The sequence below is a fragment of the Danio aesculapii genome, chromosome 23, assembly GCF_903798145.1.
Source record: "Danio aesculapii chromosome 23, fDanAes4.1, whole genome shotgun sequence".
NCBI classification, from domain to species: domain Eukaryota; kingdom Metazoa; phylum Chordata; class Actinopteri; order Cypriniformes; family Danionidae; genus Danio; species Danio aesculapii.
This window is the reverse complement of record NC_079457.1, coordinates 12,689,313-12,707,171: the sequence shown is the minus strand read 5'-3', so window position 1 is coordinate 12,707,171 and position 17,859 is coordinate 12,689,313. Positions and strand designations below refer to the sequence as shown.

Sequence of the window (17,859 nt, the reverse complement as noted above, 5' to 3'; positions counted from 1 at the left end):
ATAAGAAAAATTTTGGTGCAGCGTGGTGGTTCAGTGGTTAGCACTGCTGCCTCACAGCAAAAAGGTCACTGGTTCGAGCCCTGGCTGGACCAGTTGGCATTTCTGTCTGGAGTTTGCATGTTCTCCCCGTTCTTGCATGGGTTTCCCCCACAGTCCCAAGACATGCACTATAGGTGAATTGAATAAGCTAAATTGGCCGTAGTGTATGAGTGTAAATGTGAGAGTGTATGGGTGTTTCCCAGTGTTGGGTTGAGTGTGGAAGGGCATCCACTGCGTAAAACATATGCTGGATAAGTTGGCGGTTCAGTCCGCTGTGGCGACCCCTGATAAATGAAAGGACTAAGGCGAAGAAAAATGAATGAATGAATGAAAAATGTTAATGAAATATTTGTAACCCTGCTGTCGTGTAGATAGTTTAAAAGTGTGTGTGATTGTAAAACTTTTAATAGTTAAATATTAAATAGAAAAACTTTGAAATAAAATCATATTCTGTTTAAAATGCTGATTGAGTGAATGCATCTTTTCTGAATAAAAGTGTTAAGTGCTTTATCTCAATGACCCCAAACAAAACAAAACCATTGTAGTAGACGACAAAATAAAGTAATGATATTAAATGGTTTATTCATGTGTTTCCCAGCTTCCCTGGGTTTATGAAAATGGTTTCTAAATGAGTCTCGTGAGATTTTGCTGAAAAAAAATAATAATAACATCATAAACGAACAAAAACAAGAACAGAACATCCACACAAGCACACATCTTCAAATATTACACATTAAAACTTAGAATACAGGGTTTCTGCAGGTTTCACCAAGTCACATTTAAGATTTTTTAAGACCTTTTTAAGACCAGAATGAAATTTCAGACTTATATATGGCTAAACACTTTTTTAATCGCCCAGCAGAAAAAAATTATTTGCCCCATCAAAAAACTAATTCTAATTAGTCATTGCTTAGCCACATATTTTAAATAATGTGTCAAAACAAGCAGACCCTAGTTGTATACATACACTCACCGGCCACTTTATAAGATACACCTTACTAGTACCAGGTTGGACTTTCAGAACTGCCTTAACCCTTCATGCCATGGATTAAACAAGCTACTGGAAACATTCCTCAGAGATTTTGGTACATATTGACATGATAGCATCACGCAGTTACTACAGATTTGTCAGCTGCACATCCATGATGCGAATTTCTCGTTCCACCACATCCCAAAGTGGCTCTATTGGATTGAGTTCTGGTGACTGGAGGCCATTTGAGAACAGTGAACTCATAGTCCGGGATGATTCACTCTTTATGGCATGGGGCGTTATCCTGCTGGAAGTAGCCTACATGCCTAAAGGTACAGTCACACTTGACTTTTCCTCCCATAGACTTCCATTCATACGCACACAAATGCGTCAGACCGGAAACGTGGGGTCATGCGTCAAGTTTTGCATGTTGTTGCGGTGCAAAGTTCAAGCTTGGTGAACTCTGACCTGCGAAATCGCATCACTTGACTGTGTGAGACCAATCAAGGATCAAAACATGACCTCTCTGGACAGAAATTTAAAACATGGAGCAAATCGCTCGCTTTTTTAATGTCCTTTTCGCAGCGCCGTACGACAGAATTCCGCGCACACAAAGCCCAGTGTGACCGTAGCTTAAATGCGTTGAGTTGCTGCCATGTGATTGGCTGATTAGAAATCTGTGTTAATGAGCAGTTGGACAGGTGTACCTAATAAAGTGGCTGGTGAGAACATTACTTAAGTAAAAAAAAACTCTTTAAAAACGATGCACAACAGACTGTTTTAATTTTAGTTATGAATATAGTTTTGCTAAAAGTTTTATTGAGATGAATTGTTGGTGATTGGATGTGTGTTGGACCGATTGGATAGCTTTACATGAACAAAGGGAAAATTAGGACCTGTTTAAAACTTTTTTGGCTTTAATGAAACTTAAGACTTTAAGACCCCGCAGATACACTGGAATAAGACACCAGAAAGGCTAATCCAATTTTATTACTACATTTTTTTTTTACCAAAATCCTATAATTATAGTGTTTTAATAAATTTTAATAGTTTACTAATATTTTTAGGGTTTAAAGATAAACCCAAATTCTCATTTCTAAATGCCTCTATCCTCCACCGATTGCTGCAATTGGTGTAATAAACAGAACAGACACTCATACAGTAAATGAAGCTAGCATTATTCCCTCATCTGCACATGTCAAATCAGCACAGAAGGAATTACTGATGTGCCAATGCATAATAGCGCTCGGCTATGATCATATTTTGATGATCAGAAGCAGGAATCAGCCCTCAGACTCAACAGCAGCCTGAGCTCTGCATGAACGCGGGGCAGGAATAGCAGCTCAGTGTGAGCTCGTGCCGCTTCCTGCCAAACGTACACATCCCTGAAGCAATCAGACAGTAATTCCCATTGGGCAGGAGTCCTCTCGCTGGAGCTCACTGAGTAATGAACTATTGATTCTGAACTCCGATCCAGACCCAAGATCATGTTCTCAGCACCCCAGACACATAATCCCACCTATCAACTTAGTATCCACGATTCCTATTATCTGCAAGTTCCTGGAGCCCATCGGCCCTTGACTTAAAGCTTCGATGACCGCTGGATGCCGCGTTATCTGTTTAGGCTGTTTATAATGCAGTTGCTATGCGTGCTTTTGGAGGTGCTTGTTATGTGAGTGGGCATTTAAGTGTTGATATGCATGCGGAGAAAGCCACTGGTCCAGATTCGCGGCCGGCTATATAAAAAGTACAGTGAATATTTCATGATGCCATCTGGAAAGCGAGATATCTCTAGAGAAGTCCACTGCGCTCGCCGCATTCCTTGAATTCTCTGTATTTCCAACATTGAGTCTGAGAGTCTCCACAGGACTGCTGATTCCTTGAATTCTGGTAAATTGGTGGGATTAGACGTGGGCTGGTATAAGTTTCTGACGGTCTGATAACCTTGGATAAAAATATCACAGTTTCACGGTTTTGTGATTACTGCTCTAAAGTATGTTCTTTATAAATGTCTGGATAAAAAAAACTACTTTTTCCCCCATTGAACACAATATATTTGATTTTTAAAAACAAGTCAAATATTTTGGAGCAGTATTTGTCAGGCTAATAAATTAAAATAAATAATTGACTTCGTTAGTTTCAAAAACAGATTACTTTACTACTTGAAAAGGCATCTTTAGAAATCTTTCTTTGGATATAAAGTAAGCCACTGTACTTTTCAGCTCTATAGCAGGTTTGGATGTAATGTAATGTGTATTTATATAGCGCATTATTGTGTATGGCCCAGTGCTTAATTTGTGAATTGCGAGGTCCCGGAACAGATCGGGGCAACGGATCTGGCATGTTACCCGAGGATGTAGAGGTGTCTTGCATGGAAGTTGGAGAGTGGGGGATGGGGTGTTGGGGTAAGGTGGGGTTGTGGGGGTGGTGGGGCGTTGGATGGCAGAGGGGTGTTGCAGACGTAAGTGAAGAGGGTTGGGAAGTTGCGGAAGAAAATGAAAGTGATCACCGGACGGGGGAGGGAAGCGATTGAGGAGGGGGACCAGTAAAATGAGGTGCCGGATCATATTTCAGAGGTGCCGGATCCGGTACAAATTAAACCATGGTATGGCTATACATCCAAAATGCTTGGATGATGCGATGGCAACCACAGGACAACGGCGCCAATATGCTCACCACACACACTGAGGCCAGGATAGGCCAATGGAGGGTATTTGGCCAGGTAACCGGAGTTACACCCCTATTCTTTACGAGAAGTGCCATGGGATTTTTAACTACCACACAGTCAGGACCTCGGTTTAACGTCTCATCCGAAAGACGGCGCTCACTGACAGTATAGTGTCCCCTTCACTATACTGGGATGTATGTTGGTGCAATTTGTTTTTCAGATGTTTGCTAAATCGTGGGGCTGACCAGTAGCTTTTGATGTGGAGGGTCCTTTGGCTTTGAGGGGACACTGTTGGCCTAAAAAATTAAAAGAAATACTAATTTAAAAAAATAATAATAATTTGCATATAGCTTAGGAATGGTATAACAGACAATTTTAGCAGTTTTAAAACCTTAACTTTTCTAAACCACGGTAAACCATGAAACCGGTTATCATCCCATCTCTAGGTGGGATTTATGCACAGTTACTTCCTGATTTCCGATAAGTTCACTCAGGCATTTCGGGTAAACTGTCAGCTGTCAAGATGTCATATTTTGCTCACCACCTTCTAGATCTGAGTCAGGTCAACATCAGTGGCATCCTGCGTCTAATACAGATAAACTCTAAAGGCACAGATAAACGTCAACTAAATTATTTTTCATTCATTTGAGGGCAAAAATTTGCATCATCCGACAAATCAATATGAACCAAAATCTCTGAGGAATATTGCCAGTAGCTTATTGAATCATGCCACAAAGGATTGAGGCAATTCTAAAGGCAAAAGGGGGTCCAACCAGGTACTTGTAAGGTATACCTAATAAAGTGGCCGTTAAGTGTATATTTTAAAAGATTATATATTAGAATTACGTATATGTTTTACTCATATTTGTTATTGAAGGCTTCAGCAAGTTTATGGATGGAAACAAGAACAAGTTTCATGAGATATATCTCGAAGGACTGAACGTCATAAAAGCAAAATAACACAACATCCACACAAGCGCTGATAAGAGGAGGACGGAGGAGAATATCGACTGATAGACAACAATCTGATAATAAACACAAATGAAAAAAACACGTCACGCTGGATCTAAAACTACAACAATGGACCACATCAATACAACAGCACATTGTGTTCTGATTGCCGTTTCTATAGTTGGCAGATGGACCGTGCTGACTGATATCACAGTTCTTCAAAAGGCTAAAACACAACATGCTGAGCACCATATATTCAGTTCACACGGTATATAGCAAGGAGAATGGTACTAACCTCTCTCCACTCTTTTGTACCAATCCCTTGAACGTACAACACAACAACTGCAAAGAGAAATGGGAAGAATAATGGTCAAGCACAGACAATAAATTGATAGAAACGCATGCATTTTGTTTCCTCAAATGAATCCAATGGAGATGCTTCACTGAGAGCTTCATCTAAATTAGAAAAAAGGCCTGGAGGAGTGCCTGCATCTTGGGATGTGACGGGTATGGAGTATTAGACTGGACTCTGGAGCCTTTAAGTGGATGTGTGGAGCAGCAGGTGCGCGAATCAAACTCATCAATTACTTCACTGAATCATTCAAGAGGAGTCCAAACAGGAAAAGGCCTGACCAACAAATGGACTGCAGCTCTACGGGTGGCTCTTTGAGTAGATGTCAGAAATACCAAGGTACCACTCGGTCTGGCGAGCACTTGGGAAATACCGAAATCTGAGCATAAAGAATGTGGACTTGAACCATTGCTCTGCAATCTGTGAGCAGAATTCAGGCTATCACTCAAAGATTTGTGAAAGAGCCATCAGTGGCAAATCTCACTGAAAAGATTGTAACAGGAGGGTCTTTCTCAAAGAATCTGTGTTATATTTGTGTGTGGATGCTTATTTGTTGGTAACACTTCATTTTACAATGTACTTGTTATGTGTGATGCATGTATTTGGTACAGAAATAAAAGTAAATTATGCACAATTAGATGGCGTGACGATGCACCAAACCATAATCGTAACACTATAGTAAAACTGTGTTTTTAATTAATATTATTTATATATTATATTACTTATAAAGTAGAAATAAAGTATAACATAATAATAATAATAATATTGAAATCAAAATGTTCTGAAGCCAATGAAGGACTTTGAAGAGACTAAAAGAAATAAGAAAAAAGAGAATACATTATAGTAAATACTTTGAAAATGTCCTAAATCCGTTAAATATCACTTGGGTGTCACAGAAGGGCTAATAATTTTTAAAAATTGTGTATATATATCATCTCAAACATTTCATTTATAATTAATACCATTTAGTATAAGCATATCAAACTCCTTCTAACCAATATACATTATCACGTAAATTCCTAAATTACTTCTAAACAAACACTGTCAGAAATAATATATTTAAGTAACATGCTGTAGACCACGTGTCAAAATCAGTTCCTGGAGAGCCACAGCTCTGCACAGTTATTGCCAACCCTAATTAAACACGCCTGATCAAACTAATAGAGTACTTCAGGCTTGTTTGAAACCTACAGGGAAAGCTGCGGTCACACTAGAGTTTGAGCATGCGAAATTCTGTCATAGGGCACTGCAAAATGGGGCAGGAATAAAAAAGATGATTAGACATTTAAAAAAGCAAGCGATTGGTCCATGTTTTAAATTTCTGTCCAGAGAGGTTATGTTTTAATGTTCGATTGGTCTCATGCAATCACGTGATGTGATTTAACAGGTCGGAGTTCACCAAGTTTGAACTTTTCAAAGCAGCGAACTGCGAAACTTGTCGCACGAGCTTGCATTTATGGTCAGATGCATTCACATGCATACATGTTTAAATAGAAGTCTATGGGGAGAAAAGCACAGTGTGACCACAGCTTAAGTTTATGTAGGTAAGCTTAAGGTTTGTTGAAGCAGGGTTTCAACTAGACTATGCAGGGCGACAGCCCTCAGGAACTGGGTTTGACATCCCTGCTGTAGAGCTACCATAAGAATAACAGGAAAATATATTTGTAATTACTTAAAATATAAATTAAAGAATGATAATAATGACAAAGTCAACTGGATAAAAAATTATAACAATATATACCTGTATAACACAGGTGTTAAATCCAGTTCCTGTAGGGCCGCAGTGCTGCAGTTTAGTTCCAACCTTGCTTCAACACACTTACCTGTAGGTTTTAACCCTTGTGCACTGTTCAAATTTACTACCCTTTTGTTATGTTCGGGATGAAAGCAACCACTGAATTAAACTGCATAATTGCAATAAAAATGCATCAGATTAATATTTTTTCACATTTTTTTTTGCAGAAATCTGTTAATTAACTTCAGTCCTGATTAAAACTACTAAATGTTTTTTTGAAATTACAGGATTTTAACTCCTTAATTGTTAAGGTGAATTGTTAAATCGACGTATTTTCCAGCCTGATCCCATGAGAAAACGTACGTATTTTACGTTTTGTCAGTTTAGTGGCTAATTTCGAGTTCAGTCGTACGAAATTGTGCGATTTTAAAAAGGAGGCGTGGCACCTAACCCCACCCCTAACCGTCATTGGCCAACTGATGATAAACAGTAAAAATTATAAAATGTATCTGTTCCCGACAGGGAAAACCACCAACAATCAAAAAATGAATGATAATATGGTCTCATGATTTTGCAATCAAAAAAGGTGTCTATAATGCAAGTCAATGGGGCCACAACAGCCACCAACAGAGGGTAGAAAAAAATGAAAAACAATACAAAGGCAATTTTGTTTCAGATGTCCAAGACTTTGATAAAAGATTTTATTTTTTTTTTAATTCTGCAATTTTCTAAGCAATTTAGTAGTTTTTATGAGGACTGAGAATTATGCAAAAAACATATATATAATAATAGCAATAATAATAATAATAATAATATATATTTAAAAAAAATTATATTATATTATATAAATTATATATAGTCTTAAAAAAAAAAGAATCAAAGCATTTTCTCAAAATGTGTGTCAAAATAATAGTCTTTCACCAAAACTAATTCTGCTAGCTGAAACAGAAAAGGTTATGTCCAGATTAAGACTCAAAATCAGCCCAGTGTGGATGAAAACATCCCCAACAGCACGTAAGAGTCAAACAAAACTGAAGGACTCGATTAGTTTGATCAGGTGTGTTTAATTAGGGTTTAATTAGAAAATAAACTGTGCAAAGCCGTGGCCCTTCAGGAACTGTATTTGACGCCTGTGCTGTATAATATTCATGCCTAAATATAATGTATAAAAAAAAGACAAGAAAAAAAGTCCCATAGCATAATAAATTCTGATGAAAATTAAATCTTTCTGATTTTGCATTACAAACGAACCTGTATTAAATAATGTAAACAAGTTAAGCATCCTGTTAATTACGTGTTAAATAGACATAATCTATTAAAATGTAATGATGGTAAATAGTGTTGGGCGAAATACTAAATTTTCAGATCGCCATATCGTCCCCCTGTGAGATCGCCGATACACGATACAATCACATGGGGGTGCGGCAGTGTTATGTTTACTTATTTGCTTATTTAACCATTTCTAAACATATTTAATAACCTTACGGCTGATTTTATTTTTACTTATTTAATAATCTACTTCATTTGCATTACGTTTTATCTTGGAATATAATAATGCAAATCACCACATTTTCACAGCAAAATAGGCAATGAGACCAAAATTATTTAAAACAAGATTAGATGCAGCAGTGCGGCGCGGGACAGGATTTGATGGTGACTTCGGTCCATGCTATTATCCATGGGACTACCGCAAAATGAATATAATATAAATGGATGAAAGCAAATGAAATTATTTTTATCTATGCACAGAAGAAACAAGGATGCATTAAGGTCTTTTTAGACGGGAGGTGAACGAACTCGCCGCCTGCGCGTGACTGTTTCTATGTGGTGAAGGCGTTTCTGATAGGATAAATAGTTTTATTTTAGACATAGGCTATTGCCGACTCACCGCAGTCATGGATCTAATTTGATTTTCTTTGACTGTAGGCCTACATATAAAACTTTTCACTATGCTTAGTAAAATGTTCTTTGATTAGTTATTAATAATCTGTTCAATAATTCGTTAAAGCCAAAACGAATGGTAAAATGCAGGTTGTAATTTAATTTAATGTACACTAGTTTAAATAAAATGTATTTTAATAGCCTCTATAAATAAATACAGGCCTAACATATTGCCAATAGATGTCTATAATCGCCTTGCAATTCAAAAATGTTTTGGTATTTTTTCTTTGAGTAGGTTAGTCTAATTTTCAATCCATGCTAAAGATGCATAGTGCTGCAGTCCGAAAGTGTTGGTCAAGTGATGTTGGTGAGAAAAGCTGAAGCTGTCAAATTATTTGTAGTTCAATTATTATTAATGATGTCTAAAAATAATACAATCTTATAACGTTTTATTCAATAATGTAATCAAAACATGTAATACTGTAGGTCTACATTATTGCTAACGATCTAAATATGCCTTTAAAATAGTCATGGGTCTCAGCTCTCTGTGATATTTTTGCCTATTGTCGATACACGATACTATTGTCTATCGACACAACCCTGATGTTAAATGGGAGCATGTAAACTGCCTGATATTCCAATTCAAAAATAAAAATTAAATTGTTTATTTGGTTTGCACAAGACACTAAATTGCCAAATAATGTCAAACTTCCCTATCCTGCTAATTATGCCTTAACCCTCATTACACAACAAATTGCGCCTCTTTCCCTGAGAATAGCCCAGGAATTGCAGAATAACTAGCGAAACAAAATCACTCCAAAATGAGGCCAAGGCAGCATTTCTTGTTTTCCAAGATGCAAATGTTACATTACGAATGCATAATCTCTCCGTTGCACTGAACAAGACGAGACTGACCATATTCATTATTTTCAGCTCCTGGAAAGAGAGAAAAAACACAGTGCAGTAACTACACTGGGCCAAGCTAATGTTTAACGATTTCCCATAAATTACACGGAACAATCATCAGAGCACAGAAAGCATTTCAGGAAGAGTAGAGACACCTATTCAGGTATGACCTTTGCCAGATCGAGCGAGGAACTGATTCAGAATAAATCTCAGCGCAAATTATGGCAACTCAGATGTCAGTCATGCGTTTGATTGCGCTGAGCATTAGGGTGAAGGATTAATAAATGTTATAATTTGGCCTTCTCTGACTAAGGCAGGTTTAAAAAGTCAAGTTGAAATAAGTGTTTTTTTTTTTACTTTCCTTCAAGGTATTTCCTTTGATACTTTTAGAAAAAGCAGCGTGTGGAAAAAAGATGTCCTAGAGGTGCAACATTTTCAGCAAATGGCTTCACATACCAAATAGCCATGAATAACTCATCCGAAAAACCTTCACACTTGTTTTCAAGGCAACAGCAAAATACAATTCACGTGAACAGCATTCACAGCTATGCTACTGACATCAGCTGGGAAGGATAAATGCTTTGTGTTGTTGAGCTTCTGAGAGATGGAGCGAGGAGGAAAAGATATTAAGCAATAATAAAATTCGGTCACGTTTATATTATCATGCAAGACGGCTGTTTTATTACTCTTAAGAATAGTAAATACAACTCAGTCTGAATTATTATACGCTCATTAGTCAATCAAGTGAATCAAGAAGCTCAAATTAATATGTAAATGCTGAATTTTAAATGCTAGCTAAATGAATTCTTATCGCGAGCAGTCGTTTGAGACGATAACTTTCATAAAAGCTTTAAAAGATTCATTAGTAGCTTCAAAAGTTTGAATCAATCAGTGATAAAGTTTGACACAGCATAAATTAATGCATATTTATTTACATTTTGCATTAACTTCTATTTAATAAGAATTGATTGATTGATTGATTGATTGATTGATTGATTAATTGATTGATTAATTGATTGAATCTAGGGACATTTCTTGCTATTTCTGTGCAGAATTGTGTTAAAGATCTGCAGATTTATGTGAAATTATTTTGGGAGTATCATAATTAAAACCTTAATATATTAAATAAAAAGTAATCCTTTTTAACTTGTATTTAATCTTTACAATGCACATCCAATTAGATCCACTGATTTGGTAAACAAAGCAAGTCTCTCATATAATATATCTACTAAAAGACAGAGAATATTACTTTAGAAACTGTATTGTAAATAAATCATATTAATATTTTCATATTAGTCAATAATATTACTGTAATTAATTTAAAAACTGAATAAATATAAATGTACAAACATTTAGACAAGTAAATAAATAGACTAAACGATAGGCTAGAAATCTGCACGCAGATTGTGGGCCTACTCAGTCACTCCTAAGGTAGTGGCTATTATTTCTGGGGGCTCTAAATAAATATGTTAGTGCTGAAGTTTAAATGCTAAACTAATTCTTATCGCACACTGTAAAAAATGCAGATTTCCACACAATTCATTCATGTTGTACCAACACAAATTGATTGAGATAACTTAACACTTTTAACAAATTTATGTGGATTTAACATAAAAAAATAAGTTGTCCAAATGAAATCTCAAGAATTGTGTTGTTTCAGCTCATTTTAAATAAGAAGTTTGAACGAGCAAAAAAGATTTTTTTTGAGTGCAACACAAGCTTTGATAAAAGCTTTAAAAGATTCATTTATAGCTTTTAAACTATTAATAAATAAATAGGGGGTGGAGCGGTGGCAGTTAATGTAATTTAATCATATTTTTGTACATTAATCACAAATATGTATTATTATTGGATTTATTCGTTTGTTCCTTATGCACTAACAACAGTATAACTGCAGATATTGTTTTTTTTAAACAATTTCTGCATTACTTTAAATATTTACACTTTTTTTTTTTTTTCTTTAACCTTTTCCACTTAAAAAATCCCTGTCTCCATAATTTTTACAAAGCCTAAATTCACATCTATATCACAATAATGTAGCATTACATACAATACATTATAATATTACAATATTTAGGTGACGCAGTGGGTAGTGCTGGTTCAAGCCTCGGCTGGGTCATTTGGCGTTTCTGTGTGAAGTCTGCATGTTCTCCCTGCATTCACGTGGGTTTCCTCCGGGTGCTCCGGTTTCCCCCACAGTCCAAAGATATGCGGCACAGGTGAATTGGGTAGGCTAAATTGTCCGTGGTGTATGAGTGTGAATGAGTGTGCATGGATGTTTCCCAGAGATGGGTTGCGGCTGGAAAGGCATCCACTGCGTAAAACATGTGCTGGATAAGTTGGCAACATTGTGATTATAAATTTGAAAAAGAAATGTCATTAACAATTTAAAGAATTTTGAAAAATGTGTTTTATTGAAACTATAAATCCAGTTTCTGAGAACATATTTCATCAGTTTGTAACTGTGGAAAAGTTATGAATTAAGCACTACGAAATTAAGTACAGTCCAGAATAGCATCTTCTACAGTAAACATCAAACAATATGTCTTATGCAGAAAATATGCTTAACATGTAATGCAGAAAAAGTACACTGTAAAAAAAAATAAATGACTGAGTAATTCCCGGTAAAAGAACTGCAAAAATGCTACAGTAAAAATCCATAACCTGATTACAGCAAGTTAACTTAACATATATGGTTAATAACCATGAACTGACTTTAGCAGTATTCCTCCACTATCCTGCACTTCACTTTTTATGCTTTTTGTTGACATTAATATGGCTCTTTTTATTTTTTTTTTAGTTATGTACTACATTAAAGTTTTATGTTACATCTAATGTTGATAAATAATGTTTACTTATGTGTGTTACCATGATGATGTCTAGTAGTTATGTGTAGTTAGTTCAGTATAATACTATGTTTCTCTACTCGTGGAAAAAGTTGTTTGTGATGAGCACTGATTCATTATATGACTTTCTCATCATCCTTCCCTGCTTTTGCTTGTGTTTTTGTCTGTGTAACAAAGCTATGATGTGTTGTCTTAGTACTGCAAAATACTGGTGTATAAGGGTGCACTCTCTATGCTATCCGAACTGTGCCCAGGTTCGTTTGACAAGTGTGAGTGCTCTGAATCAGGCTCAGGAATGGTTCAGTTGGCTGGCCCTGGCCTGGTTGGAAGTGGTGTGCCATAGCGTAATTCGGTTGGGCTTTGGTGCAGTGCACTTATAATGTGAGTGCAAAATGCGCCAAAGTCCGAAACTGAAGACCTGACGTCACTATTAAGGGACTGTTTCTTATGGATTTATTAATTATTCTTACTTTTCAATGAACGCAAACTATCATAGTTTATTAAGATGTCAAGCCTCACAACAAGGAAGGAGCGATCAGTTTAAAGACTCACCTGGCGCTGACCTTGAGAATGTATCCACATCCAGCAGACTCCTGGAGAAACAAGAAAACAGAGATGCACAATAGAGTGAACAAAATAATTGCTGGCAATAATAAGGCTGCAAAACACAAGATGATTTATTGTACTCGGAACAGATGGTTGCGCAGAAACAAAAGCAGGTTCTGTGTTCGTCCTGTGTGAACAAAGAGACTCGCTGATGCTCGGGTCAGTTTACTCTTGCCAAACATCAAATCAAAACCCACCCTTTTAACTTTATTATGAATGTATGCTGTGTTTATTATATGCACTTTTGTATTATGCTCAACAACATTTTGATATTACATTTGGAGGAAAAGTCATCAGTGTTTTAAAGGATAAAACAAAATTGCCATTTTAATCAAACAGAGACTATAAACTGTAAATCCAGACAAACTGAGAATCACCAAAGTGGTCTCTTAACAGTTGTATGAACATACAGTTGACGTCAAAATTATTAGCCTTCCTGTGATTTTTTTTTTCTTTTTCAAATATTTCCCAAATTATGTTTAACAGGGAATTTTCACAGTATTTCTGATAATATTTTTCCTCAGGTGGAAGTTTTAATTGTTTTATTTCGGCTAGAATAAAAGCAGTTTTACATTTTTTTAAAATAATTTTAAGGTCAGTAATATTAGCCCCCTTAAGTAATATTTTTTCCATTGTCTACGGAACAAACCATCATTATTCTAATGATGCTGGCGTGGCAAAAGAGATGGAGTTCCACATGCAGCTTTATTAAGTGAATGGCCAGGCAGGCAGGGGTCAAAACAGGAACAAAACATTAATAGCAAAGGCAATCTAAAAAGAGTAGTCCAAGAAACAGGCAAAGGTCGAGGCAGGCATCATAATCCAAAAACAATCACCAACATAATCCAAGAATTAAAAAAACAGATAGCGTAGCGTCCATCGGATGTGCACTTCAGAATCTCACCTGAAGTAGTAGATCATCCGGGTACTTCTTGCATACTGTATTTCGAATTCAATGAATTTGGACATACTACTCGGCTTGCATACTGTTTTTAGCATAATATATAGTATGGAAGTATGCGATTTCATACGCAGCCAATGTGTCTGTGGTGCTTAAATAGTCCAAGTAATCAGTAAGGATGATCTGCAGCTGTGTGTGTGAAATCTAGGGGTGATCTAGAACTGGTGTGTGAGTGTCGGGCATGATGGGATTTTAGTTTGTTAAAGTGGCAGATGTGTAGTTCTCCAGCAATCTGCAAAAGCTAGATTGCAGGTGATCACAGAGTTATGCAATGACTTGTCTAATTACCCTAGTTAAGCCTTTAAATTGCACTTTAAGCTGAATACTATCTTGAAAACATCAAGTAAAATATTATGTACTGTATTCATGGGAAAGCCAAAAGAAATCAGTTTTAGAAATGAGTTATTAAAACTATTGTTTAGAAATGTGTTGAAAATATCTTATTTCCATTAAACAGAAATTGGGGAAAAACATTCAGGGGGCTAATAATTCAGACTTCAACTGTATATGTATATGTATTTGTGGGTCATAGATACAGAAAAAACCCTGACCAATAGAGTCAAGAGTATGAATTAGAATTTTGCATAACTCTGAATAAGGATTGTGAAAAGTATTATTTCGGCACCAGTCAGTACTAACATTTTTAAAACGTTAATTTCCCGCTAACATTTCAGCGCTGTTGCTAACTTCACCACTCACTCTTCACTGCTTTTCACCAAGTGCAACATAACAGTGCGTGATAATTCGCCAATGCATCAGTAAAATAAAGCAATTTTTGACAGAATTCAAAATGGTCGACAGCCAAAATGGCTGACCTGAGACAGGCAGACATCATTCAACTCTGCATGCTCCGCTGGATGTAAAAAGACCAATTTCATGAATTTTTGGCAAAAGGTTGAGAAGTTATACGCAAAAAAATCTTTTTTTTAATCTCCGGACCCCTAGGGGGCAGTGCACCAAAATGCTGCAGCTCACTTCAGAGCATGGTTTTGATAACACGCACCACGATGCGAATACATCAATGCGTTATGGACTGCAGTCATGCATTTCCTCTGGGCAGGAGAAATGAAATAATACATACATATTTCATATCGCCAGTGGTGGAAGGAGTACTGAAAAATCATACTTAAGTAAAAGTACCATTACTTGCCTACAAATTTTGTGCAAGTAGAGTAAAAGTATCTGTTAATATTACTCAAAGTATGTAAAAAGTAAAAAGTAGCCATTTTAAAAGTACTCAAGAGTATTATGCTGTAAAAAAGCTGATGTATTTTACATCTAATTTGTGGATGTGTGTAAACGGAACATTCTGTAGTGCAATTATTTATTGCCCAGAAAGACACACATCATCATAATACATTAAAATTAGGTTACATTTAGGTCGTTATGTCAGGTGACCAAAATTCAATGTCTAGCGAGCGTCTAAGGACAATGTTATTTTGATGTCCAGTAACGACGTTGATATATGGTTGATTTTAGGTTGTGTTGGAAAGTGACCAAAATTCAACAACAAGCCAACATCTTAAACCAATGTTATATTAATGTCAAATACTGACATTTATTAGTCAGGTATGGCAACCAAAATCCCACTTTTGATAGACGTCATACAAATGTGGTAACGTCAAGCTGTGACATCATTAGACGTTGATATTTGGTTGATTTAAGGTTGGACATTGACGTCAGCCTGACATTGAGTATTGACGTCAACCTGATTTTCATTTCCAAACAAAATGCAACGTCCCCACTACGTTGGGGTACAACTTCAATCTGATGTCTCATGCCTGCTGGGTGTTTAAGGCCATTTCGGTCATCATACAGTAAACATCCATCATCTTCTCATCAGTGACATGCATCTAAACAATCTCTGGGTCAATGAGTGTGACATCTTCTTGGACACTTTTAATGCTTACAAACAATTTGCTGCAACTATAAATCGCTCATGTCTTGAGGTAGTTCATTATGATGCGATTTACCTTCTATGTGCAATCTGATTGGACAGGAATCACAGGACAGATTTTTCTAATCTTCATAGACAAGAAAAAATAAAGTATTGACTGCAGGTTGAAGGAAAGTAGTGAAGTAAAAGTACCAATACAGCACTAAAACTGTACTCAAGGGCAAGTAAAAGTACATATTTATAAAACTACTTAGTAAATTACAATTCCTGAGAAAAACTACTCAATTACAGTAGTTTGAGTATTTGTCTGACCAGAGTATATTACTTTACACCACTGCTTATCGCTGCATCTTGCGGTTAGCTAATTGCAATGTTTCAAATCACGATTGCAATTCGATTTCGATTAGTCGCACAGCCCTAGTTTGAACAAGCCACAGAAAATTTATTTTTTTGGAGTGTACTTTACAAATGTTAATGGATTTTTCTTACTTTTCAACCACTTGACTCCATATTCTGATACACAAGCCTGAAACGCCAGTCTGCCATTGACAAAACAAAGACTCATCCAACATGTTTTCCTCAATGCATATCTCTTTTAAGCCAAACTGAACGACACAAGTTAAATGGCTTGTGAAAAGCATTTGGCATTGACCTCACCTCTGTCAACAGAAAGCTATTTCACACGACTGTTGATTAAAAATAATGTTTCATAACTGCTCCGACGGCAACAGCGTTTGCGTTTCCATCCATCAGTCTGTTATTGGTCTCTGACGGTGCATTTAAATTTAAAGACCAGACTGCTTTTTACGGACATGATGGATGACCAATAACAGGAGCCACAGATATTCTCTCGCGGGAGAATTGTGTTTGTGCGATAAATAGATAGAGGAATAGAAGAAAGGCCAGGGAAGTACAGCAGAGAGCACATTAATCCATCCGACTGAGCAGAGAATCGATTCCATCTCTAGTCTGCAGGATGCGGCTCTGAGCAACAGGAGGTATTGCCTGACATCTGCTGTGACGCCAGCTGTGACGTTTTAAAGCCGAATAAACAGGTCCTGAAGCTCTGGCATCTCAACAGGGAGCGATTCCACGTGCGCCATACTGAGGGGGATCCCTTGACATACCGCGTGGTTTCGCTTGTTGGGTTTTAAGCCATGACCTTGATCAGAATAACAACCCAAAGATGTTCTGCTCATTCCATCAGCTCTGACTGGGCATATTCATCATCGTTTATGCTCACTACAACAGTGCGTGAAGACAATTAATGGCAACTAGTGGCGCACCGTTCTTGATTTTTCCTTGCTGATTCCAATTGCTAAATTTTTTAAATGTAAATAAGATATTTACATAAGAAAAAGCAATAAGCATTTCTTTATTTATAATATAACGACAATCTGTGAAATTATGCAACATAAAAATATTATTGTACAAGACAGACTGAATAAAAAGATATTTACTCTCTGCCAGTAGATGGCGCTTACAAAAAAGCTCGAGTAACCTACGAAGGCTCATTAGAAAAACATGCCTCAAGCCGACTTTCCACTACATACAACAAAGACAAGCGACAGAACGGAAGTCATTCATTTCCAATTGATAGACGTTCGAGAGCTGTGTTGAGTTCCGTATGCGGAAAAATCTGATCAGATTTTATCAGATATGCTTAAATATTTTAACTCCTGCAACTAGACAGTATGCGACCGGCCGACAGGATGTGATGTATTCCAGTGTTGTCCAAGCAGGTCCGTGTGCGCGAGATGAGTAATAGGAGTTTTTCATAATTTTTTTCAATCAGAAAAAAAATTATATAAAAAAAATATTTATATTGATAAATGAGTAATAAAAAATGTTATTTTTAATGCTGTCTCCACATTCCCTCCAAAATTGTTTATTTTTTATTCATTCATTCAACCATGGAGAACGCACAGAGAATAAAAGCTTGTTTTGCACTTTATTTAGGACTTCTCTCCAATGGTGCACGACCACACTGAAATATCTGTGCGATTGCCACAGAGGGGCGTATTCCGTCAGTCGTGTCCAAATGTCA

The 17,859-nt window shown here is 36.6% G+C and overlaps 1 protein-coding gene across 1 annotated transcript in view; it reads right to left on the bottom strand.

The window, feature by feature from the left end:
• The window catches only part of cpne9 (copine family member IX), a 100,819-nt gene that overhangs the window by 68,320 nt on the left and 14,640 nt on the right, over positions 1 to 17,859 (bottom strand). Inside the window, exons 2-3 of the mRNA XM_056449133.1 lie at positions 12,901 to 12,941; positions 4,924 to 4,970 (exon numbers count right to left, since the gene is read on the bottom strand). Of these exons, the coding sequence (XP_056305108.1) occupies positions 4,924 to 4,970; positions 12,901 to 12,941 (88 nt within the window). The remainder of the gene's footprint in view (positions 1 to 4,923; positions 4,971 to 12,900; positions 12,942 to 17,859) is intronic.